The sequence below is a fragment of the Cydia amplana genome, chromosome Z (genome assembly GCF_948474715.1).
Source record: "Cydia amplana chromosome Z, ilCydAmpl1.1, whole genome shotgun sequence".
Lineage (NCBI taxonomy): Eukaryota > Metazoa > Arthropoda > Insecta > Lepidoptera > Tortricidae > Cydia > Cydia amplana.
Genome location: NC_086096.1, coordinates 30,774,867 through 30,785,293, shown reverse-complemented (window position 1 = coordinate 30,785,293; position 10,427 = coordinate 30,774,867). Strand labels below are relative to the sequence as shown.

At 36.3% G+C, this 10,427-nt stretch overlaps 1 protein-coding gene across 1 annotated transcript; it reads left to right on the top strand.

Moving 5' to 3' along the window:
• The first annotated feature begins 5,133 nt into the window (after window positions 1-5,133).
• On the top strand, window positions 5,134-10,018 carry LOC134661129 (odorant receptor 4-like). The gene is made up of 9 exons (XM_063517081.1): window positions 5,134-5,404; window positions 5,523-5,675; window positions 6,057-6,239; window positions 6,987-7,170; window positions 7,580-7,676; window positions 8,140-8,241; window positions 8,750-8,838; window positions 9,214-9,280; window positions 9,953-10,018. The coding sequence occupies exons 1-9, from the start codon at window positions 5,140-5,142 to the stop codon at window positions 10,010-10,012; spliced, it is 1,200 nt and encodes a 399-aa protein (XP_063373151.1). The 5' UTR covers window positions 5,134-5,139; the 3' UTR covers window positions 10,013-10,018.
• The last annotated feature ends 409 nt before the right edge of the window (window positions 10,019-10,427 follow it).

Sequence of the window (10,427 nt, the reverse complement as noted above, 5' to 3'; positions counted from 1 at the left end):
AACATATGCCGTAGAGGTCTACACGTTTTTTACACGAACGCAATTTCCCGAGTCACTTTAATGTACATGATGTGGGTCATTGTGTTAATGTTTGGGGCACTTAATCCATTACGAGACGATCTGAGTCACTCATGCGCTGATGCTTACTCTAGTCACATAGGAAGTTAATATTGTCGAAATAATGTCAATGAAAATAAGCTTAAACCTAGACCTAGGTTTAGCTTCATTTAAATGCACGTGTGTGGTTTTAAACGTGTATATTTTACGTAATGCCTGCGAAATTTCGTGACAAATGAATGTAAGTGAGTAAGTTTAGGGAAGCCTGCGTGCCGCCGCCGCGGGGCAGCCACGCGCGGTGGGCATCTCTCTGCCCTGGCGCGTTCCGCCTAACTTCTATCGGATTCACTTCGCTTTCGCACCTCTTATTTGGTGTTTGTGTGATAGATGTTTTTGCGCTGGCATGCTAGGTGTCAGTTAACCAACCAATCTAGGTCACTTGTCCAAACATTTCTAAAACACAAGCTGAAATCACTTTTCTTGTTTTCTATTATTGTCTTTTTACATTTCAAGGTCACTATTTACAAAACATTTCGTTCCCGATGCTAACTTTCAACCCTTTTTTCTGCAGCTTAGGTAATGAATTTTCAAAAGCGGTGAAATCCGGTTTCATCTATCTATTTTAATATAATGCCCTTCTACTAAGTTTCAAGTTCAACTAACTGGCACTAAGTAATATACAACTAATGCAGGCAGAACGTTTAGGTGTCACAATGTCAAAAATGTCAACATGTCATATTTTCCTTAATGTTTCCAGGTGCCATATCTCCATCATATTTCCCTTATCTCAGGAAGTCATACCTACAGTTCTAATAAGTAGTTAAGGTTAAAGTATCGTTAACAGAACAACAAAGGTAGTATCATCATTTTCATTCGTTTAACTATTAGAAATAGGTTCCCCAGCCAAGTAAATTTGTTAGTATAGTATATTGTATTCGTTCTGTTCTGACGCTAGACTGAACATAGGTACCTATATGCTCCTGAAGGACTAGAAGCATTACATGGTACACAGGTACCTACAACCAAGGTGACTTTGTCAGAGATTCCATACCGCTATTCGCTGCAGCTAGATATAATTTCCTGGTGCTATTAAGCCTCATGTTCTTAAGAGCAAAACACATTAAACGTTTTGAGTGGAAATATAAACGGTATGCTTAAGAATTAAAGTGCGCGACGCAAGGAAGAAACATTGATGTTGTAACGCAGTTATGTTGATGACAAGTGCGTCGGCGCGGCGGCGGCGGCGCGCGCGCGTGCGCGGTAATCGTCGCGTAACGGAGCCAACTGTAAAGCACGCCACGGCCCGCGGGCCTCGTGCTAAATTTGCCGAAACAGCGCTTTGTAGCGAGAAAAACTTGAATCACCCTTATTTGTGTCAATCTATCTAGGTATTACTTATTTAGGAAAAAGATAAGTAATAAAAATGTTTGGTGTCGCGATGCAATACTACAGCAGTCGACTACATTACTGCAGGAAATGTCAAAATGTCAATTTATCGAGAAATGTAAGTTAAATTTGACATTTTCTGCAGTAATGGAGCACTGCAATTCTGCTGCAGCAGTAATGCAGTCGGCAGTTATGTCGCGCTAATATGGAATACTGCCGCCGACTGCATAGCAGGAAATGACAAAACACCCTCTTTGTCAAACATTGAAACGACCGTATGCCGTAAAGCTTTTTAAAACGTAAATATGAAATGAGAGCCAAGTACAACAACAATATTAAGAATATGCGCCATTGTTGACTTCTCCGGAAAAATAATTAAGATCTATTAGGTACCTATGGGTGCCAAGAGTTCGCTTGGGATGTACTTAAAGTTCAGGATTTGATTTGGCTAGTTTTTACGTACACGCTATTTCAATCAATCAATCAATCAATCAAATATTTATTGTTGGTCATGAGTTACAGAGATGTTATTCTAATGTACAACGGTCTTCATGTCCTGCCTCAGAAAGGCGTACAATATGGGAACTTAATTCTAAAGGAGATCAATTATGTAAATATATAAATTTACGCTACACATTACAAAATTAATTAACATAATCTAGTATTATTCTGTTAAATAATCGGAGATGCTGTAAAAACATTTCTCCACAAGCCAGTGAAAAAGTTTTCTTTTAAATTCCATCGGCATCAACTTCTTCAGGTGGATTGGTAATTTATTGTATATTTTTGGACACATAACCATAACACTCTTTGAAAAAAATGCCGAAGTTGACGTAGGATAACCAATATCATAACCATATTTAGACTGAAGACGTGGTCTTGGATTTCTACCTTCAAACATATTCAGGTTATTTTTTACAAACAGACTGATTTCAAATATGTAAAGGGCTGGAAAAGTTAGTATTTTATTCTCGAGAAACAGCGTACGACATGACTCAGTTTGATTAAGACCATATATAGAGCGGAGGCATCTTTTTTGTAATCTAAAGACTTGGTCTTTATTCCCAACATTACCCCATAAAATAATTCCATAGCGTAGATTTGACATGACATAGGCGTGGAAAGCTAGAAGAGCTGTATTTTCTGTAGATACTTCTCTAAGTCATTTTAAAGCGTAGGCAAATCTACTTAATTTTGACAGTACAAGTTCTGAGTGGTTAAGCCAGTTAGAGTTAGAATCTATCATTATACCTAAAAATTTTGTGGAGTTAACATATTCTATTTCTGTATCCTTGTACTTTATACTAATTTGATTTGGTTTTCCCTGGGTAGCATAAAATTCCATGCATTTAGTTTTATTTAGGTTAACTTGAAGTTGTTTATTTCTAGCCATTTGTTGACATCTGTAAATACTTTATTTAGTTCATCTTTATACTGTGTGGTCTTATCATTTTTTACTATTATTGAACAGTCATCAGCAAATAGAAGAATTTTGTGTTTGTTAGTAACTTTTGGCAAATCGTTGATATAGAGGAGGAATAATAATGGTCCCAGTAAACTGCCCTGTGGGACACCAGCTTTAACTATCCTGTACGAAGATCTGTAGGTTTCAAAAGTTTTTGTGTTCTCGGAATAAGCCATTATTTCAGTGCTTTGTTGTCTATTGTTGAGATAAGTTTTAAACCAATTTAAACAGTTACCTCTTATGCCATTGTAGTATAATTTATCCAAAAGTCTTTTGTGACATACCCTGTCAAAGGCTTTTGTCATGTCCATAAAAATGCCAGTAACAGGAATTTTACTAATAAACTATTTTAATAAGTTCATAAACAGCCGACGTTGTTGATCTTTTAGCTCTAAATCCAAACTGTTCTTTCGATAATACGTTGTGTTTATTAAAGAAGTCTATTAACCGCTGGTACATAATTTTTTCAAAAATTTTTGAAAAAATTGGTATGAGTGCAATCGGCCTGTAATTATTCAAATCAGAAGTGCTACCTTTTTTAAAGATTGGTTTTACAATTGTATATTTAAGCTTGTCTGGGAAGTAGCCATTTCCTAAAGATAAGTTTATAATATGATTTAAGGGATAAACAAATAGATCAGTATTTTCTTTTATTATTGATGTTGGAACTTTGTCATACCCCACTGCTTTTGTATTGCGCAAGTTATTAATTATTTTCATAACTTCTGCGTGGCAAGTTGGTTTTATATAAATAGTGTTTTGTAAAGGCATGTCTAATGAAATGTTTTCTGAAGTATTGTTTTGAGTTTCACTGCATACTTCGTCTATGAACTTATTATTAAAAGAGTTGCAAATTTCTTCTGCAGATGTAATTATTTTTTTGTCTTGAATAATTGTATCAATACACTGCGGAACCTTTTTGTTTGTGGTATTCTCTATATTCGTCCGATATTTGACTATGTTAATTTTGTTTGTTGGTATGTTCTACCTTACTTTTGATGCAGTGCCTACCTACAGATTCCCGACAAACTGTTGTCGAACATCTCAATCCGGATTCCGGATTCCCGCAAATGTAAAAAGCTTATGAATATTACCTCCGTTACGGTGCACCGAGTTAATGCAATATAACATTAGGTAATGAAGAAAATCCGGTCTCATAGCGAACTATCACATATTAATTAAGCGGGATTGCGTGTAAACAACGGAGTGGCGCGGGTGTACCGCAACAATGGGGAACATGGCGGGCGCAGCGATTCAATCAGAGCGCCGTGAAAACTATGAGACTTATCCCATTACGGTACTCTTTGATTAGACATGATCTAATCACGCAAACTGGCACCCACGTACCTAAATGTATGTAGTCTCTTACTGAATTATGCAAAATGAGAAACATGTAACTGCATACATTATGTTTATACTGAGCCAGCATTTGAGAATTAACATTTGATTTTACCACTTGGTAGGTATACATATATTATGTAGATAGTTATTAGTTATATCTCTGAATACCTTTGATGGCGAGCAAGTTACCGAAAAAAAATAACTGTGCGGACTTTTATGTGAATTTCATAATGGTGATAATATATAGATCCACTACCTACTATAAATAAATAAAACCAACGGTCAATGTACCTAATTCCGTCATAGGGGCTAATCCGTCCACGAGCTTATATTTCTTTGATTTTGAATCGTAGCAAATAAAACCCATTTGCTTTTGTTTCTGAAACTAAAAGCAATCGCTGCTTTGTTGATGAATTTATCATTTTGTCCTTTGTTTAGGAAAAAGCTAATAGACGGAATAACCCTATGACGGAATTAGCCACATTGACCTTAATGTACATTATTTGTTTATAAATTATAAACGGTATTAAAGTTCTACAGTTTCTCAGAAGTTTAATTGGTTGACTGTACTTCGATATGCGAGTACTTAAATCATGTAGGTACCTAATCATAAACCAATATTATTTACACTTAAGTATGTTTTGTGAAAGTGTTTATTACTGTATAATGTATTGAACTGAAATTCATACGGTTTAATCATTAACGCGATAACTTTACAAAAAGAGGCGTGGTAATCAACCCTATCACAAGAAACAACTTTAAAACACCCACTTACTGCCAACACTTTCAAAGTAGTTAAGTACCTAATTAATATTGGAGTGGTTTTGTGGGTATATAAATGAGGTCGAGACACTACAATTATTTATTATAAGCAGAGTCCGAGAGTAATCATGAGCACTAAAGCGGAAGCGAGACGCGAAATAGGGGCAACCTTAACCCTATGCATGTTTAGCATGCAGTGCATAGGGCTTTCGTTCAAGCGGCCAGACGGCACAGCGCGGCTTCTTCGACAGAAGCTGATGTTTGTAGCGTCGATTTGCACCATTGTCTATCACGTTTTCAGTGAAATCGTTTACATTGGCCTCACGTTATCTAATTCGCCACGAGTCGAAGAAGTTGTTCCGCTTTTTCATACTTTTGGCTACGGCGCTTTAAGTAAGTCGAGTACGAGAAGCGAAACGATACAGATAGAGGCCTACAACATTTTAATTATTTGTGGCATTGGAATATTTATGTTTCCCGTGTGCTTAGGTTAAGTATTGTGTATTTTTAGGCATTGCGAAGGTATTTGCCCTGTGGTCTAAAAAGAACGTGTTCGCCGAACATTTAGACGAACTGTCGGGCATATGGCCCATGGAACCGCTCGATGAAGACGAACGACATATCAAGGAGAAGAGCCTGGCCGCACTACGCCTTGTTCATCAAAGTAAATTAAATTATCGTATTACAATTATATTAAAAATACTGCGTGCCAGTTATTTGTCAAAAACTTTCTGTCGAGAACTCGAGATCTTCGAATAAATACATTTCGACACGAAAATCATTAAAGACCAAGGCAAGACCAAGCTTAGTTGGCAGCAATTTTGATAGCACAGATAGTTCAAGTAATATATTAAGCGTGATAATTTCATAGAAGTTTGACGTTACAAATTAAAGATATCTTATTGATACGGTTTTAACACCCCCTGGCACTGATTAAAATAACCGACTTGGTTTCACATCACATTTCAAAATCTTCTTGCGAGACTTGCTTTGTTTCCTTTTTTACATGTAATGTTTTTGATGGGATTAATGTTTACTTGCGCAGGTTACTTCACAATAAACGTCGGGGGCGTGATGTTCTACAACGTGACGCCAATATGCGTTTACCTGTACCAACTGTGGCAGGGGCAAGACGCGGCAGTCGGCTTCGTATGGGTGTCCTGGTACCCGTTTGACAAATATAAGCCAATCAACCACGTTATTGTTTACATATTTGAAATATTTGCTGGTGAGTTTAGTTTCTTAGTCTACATTGTTTCTTTTTATTCTCGATTTCTTAATTGAGAATAATAAATAAGTGAAAGCCATGATAGATAATGACAGTAACAAATATCGATTTAACAATTATCACATTGAGAACAAGTAGAACACGCTATTGTTCAGAAGCAAGTAACAATTAATTCCAACGTTTTGATTGCCTGCCTATACACACTATTAACTATCTAAAAAACGATACAGCGCAATTTGCTATTGCGAGATGTGCTCAAAACAAACATCATTTCACTTTCTTTGCTTAATCCACTTTCGACAGTTTAAAATTGGTGTAGAGTCGTCCTCACGCAATGTTACTGTCAGACTATAATTGTTTTTGAGGCCATTTACTATGTACACATCTGTCATATTAAATATCTAGATCATTTTTTGTCTGTTAAATAGTATTGTAAGAACAAAAGTAATATAGTCACCGTGTCTCATAATCATAAATAAATAACTTCCCCTGCATTCATTGCTACGTATATGTTCATTCGTTTAAGTAATTCAACGTAGTATAGGTACATCTACATAATACTATTTTAGTCAAATACTTATTCTTTATAGAACTGTCAAACTGTCCTTAGAGAAAGAACATCGGTAGTTTGTGATACCACAACTGTTAACTGATACCTGCAACAGTGTCCAGTGTCCACGACTAGCCGATCAGATGGCGTTCGTGCACTCAACCGAACGGATCTGAACCAGCATTCCCGTATTCCAGGTCAGACTTGTGTGTGGATAATGATCTGCACGGACCTGCTGTTCTCGGGCCTCGCCAGCCACATCGCCTTGTTGCTGCGGCTGCTACACAAGCGACTGGAAACATTAGCCGAAACTGACAAGTCACAGGAGGAATATTATCAAGAGATTGTCGATAATATTAAACTGCATCAACGGCTTATAAGGCTTGTTCAACTCATTCTGTAGATTAGCCCGCTTTGTGCAAGCATAAGGAAAGGACATTCATGAGCTTCATGGTCCATTTTGGTAAAACATTTCACGCACCCCTTATCCTTCTTGCAACCCCGCGACACTCCTTTAGAAGGGCTCTGGATGGGTTGGATGAGTTGGTTCCTGCTCTAGATATTTCAATATTTAGACCGAAGGCCAAAACTTGGATGTATCTATAAAAACAAAGTATAGGTACTTGTTTCTTTATCTAGGTACATAAGTTGCAGCAAAAAAGCCAGCAACAATTAATATTAGATTTGAGAGTGTTTCCTGACACGTAGTCAATATTATGTGAACCATTACTGTTTACAGACTTTAATAGTAAAACCAGTCGGTAATTTAACATTGGTTTTTAATTTACAGATACTGCAACGACCTGGAAGAGGCTTTCACGATAGTGAATCTCATCAATGTCGTATTCAGTTCAATAAATATATGTTGTGTCGTATTCGTTATTGTGGTTAGTATGTAAGTTTTTGGCTAATAATAAAGCGTAAAGTTATATTAAAATAACAGTGCCATCCGCACCCAATATTTATAAAGTATTACTGTTGATATAATCTCTCTACTAAGAGATATAACACGAATGTATGCCAAGCCAGTAATAGATATAATATAATAATACATGCATATATTAAGAGGATATAGCGACGCACATAATACCTACTCGTAATACGTGAATACCTGCGAACTTGTAATCTTTATACTCAGATCGCCTTCCTAATCTTTTTTTAGTTTGACAGTACCTAATCTGCGAGCAAGTTGCACTTGCCTACGCATTTGCATTTCGTCCTCATTCTTTTTCTAAATCCATTTTTAAACGTTTTGTGTATTTTAATATTAGTCTAATAGCACAAATTAGTAAAATAGTTGTATGAATCGTGTTTCGCACAAATCACTACATACATTACTTTTTTTTTCAGCTCCTTGAACCCTTAATGGCTGTGAGCAGTAAGCTATTTTTGGTATCTGCACTCATTCAAATAGGAATGCTATGTTGGTATGCTGATGATATTTTCCATTGTGTGAGTATTGCTATATTCACAAAACAGGTTTCGCAAAATTCAGCGTGAGACATATGGAGCGTTTAGGAACATACAGGAACATATGTGTCCAAATGTCAAAACGTCCAGAGTCACAATGCCCTGCGGCCAATAAGTCCATATGTATTATTGCCATACTTATTGCTATAGTAGGTGTCGTGATGTCCTTTTGTAATTTAGGTAAATTGTTATAATGCCCCACTGCCAGAATGGCCAGATGTCATAATGTCTAGTGTCAAAAAGTTCGAAAATGAACTGAAATATGTCTCAGGAAAGTTTAATTTCATTTAATTCTGTAACTGTTTGGGTTCGTCCACTTTCATTAACGTTCGTCGTCATATTTCCGTGCGTTCGTCAGAGGTATGACATATATAGGTATATATGCTCATCTGTCTTGCTCTTAGATTCAACACACCAAAATAGGAGTTTACTGGGAACATTCTCACTGTTGGGATGAAAAAGGCTTGTAATAATAGTACATTGTTTGCAGAACGCGGACGTGGCGCTAGCGGTGTATAACAGTGGGTGGTACCGTACAGACCCTCGGTGTCGCCGCGCCCTCATTTTCCTTATTCGGAGGTCGGTCTGACACTATAATAACCACAAAAAATGTAAACGCACTACAATAAAATTGCTACTTTCCACTCACCGTCAGACAGAAGAGAATGCTTAGCGGCCAGTCCATAGACAGATCAATCATTTGCCTATCAATCGGTCTTATTTTACACATCGATAATATTTGTAAATTCATCTGTCCATTATCGCCGGTCGGTTTATGTTTCAATCGTCGTTTATTCAAAATTTAAATCAATATTAAGTACAAGTCTTATGACTACGCAGTCATACACTGGAGTGCGCAAGACTTTTTTTTTCATTTATTGATATCTTACTCCATCATACATTTTGCAGATGACTGACAGTCATATGTTAATATCCGGTACGTTTACATTTCAGAGCCCAAAAACCAGTGGCGTTTACTGCCATGAAATTCACAAACCTGTCTCTGGTCACCTATTCATCGGTAAGTTACGTTGTACAAGTAACTGCTAAATAATTTAGAAGTTTTTTTAAATGTTATGGTACTGATAATATAATATTAATTATATATCTTATACCTTTAAACGAGCAATTCTTATTTATAGATGGTCAACCAAATCTTGTCTGTAGAAAAAGGCGCGAAATTCAAATTTTCTATGAGACGATATCCCTTCGCGCCTAAATTTTTCAAATTTGCCGCCTTTTTCTACTGACAAGATCTGGTTGACCAAGTATATTATATTTATTTATTTATATGTATATATGTTTCGGGGATCTCGGAAACGGCTCTAACGATTTTGATGAAATTTGCTGTGGGGGTTTTCGGGGGCGAAAAATCGATCTAGCTAGGTCTTATATCTGGGAAAACGCTCATTTTTGAGTTTTTATATGTTTATCTTTTTTAGTACCTACACATAACACATAAGTACAAAGCACGCGACAGGTTGAAATCAGATTGTAAAAGTTGGTTGGTTCGATATATACTCATGGACAAATTTAGAGGAACGCAACTAATAGGTTTTTGATTACATGATTGCACCACCTAAAAGAATTTCAAAATTAGTTATTAAACTATTTTATTGCGTTTCTTTAAATTTGTCCATGAATGTAGATGGGACATTTTTTGACAACTTATTATATTTACTTTTTGTTTCAGATCCTGACCAGGTCCTATTCCTACTTCGCTTTACTATACACCATGTACAATGACAGCTAAACACAATGATGAAAATAAAATAAAGAAATATAGATTAAGATTTGCCTATAGGTACTAAAAATTGCTAGATTGCAAAGAGAACATAACAAATATATGTATACATATATCATGCAGACTAAGTATTCCTAGTATTAACTGTGAAATCAATGTAATAATTTGGCATGTTTCGTGGATGTGAAATCTTGATTAAATGTTAAAGGCTCAAGTTTTACAAGCTTTTATTTACCTAGTTTCACCTATCCCGTTGTCTGTCTGTGCGTTTGTTATCAAATCTTGCAAATTAAATTTGACCCACTTCCCGGTTTCCGATTGAGCTGAAATTTTGCACACATATGCAAGTCGGGTGACAATGCAGTATATTATGGTATCATTGAGCTGATCTAATACAGGAGGTAGCCATACGAACTCTGTGATA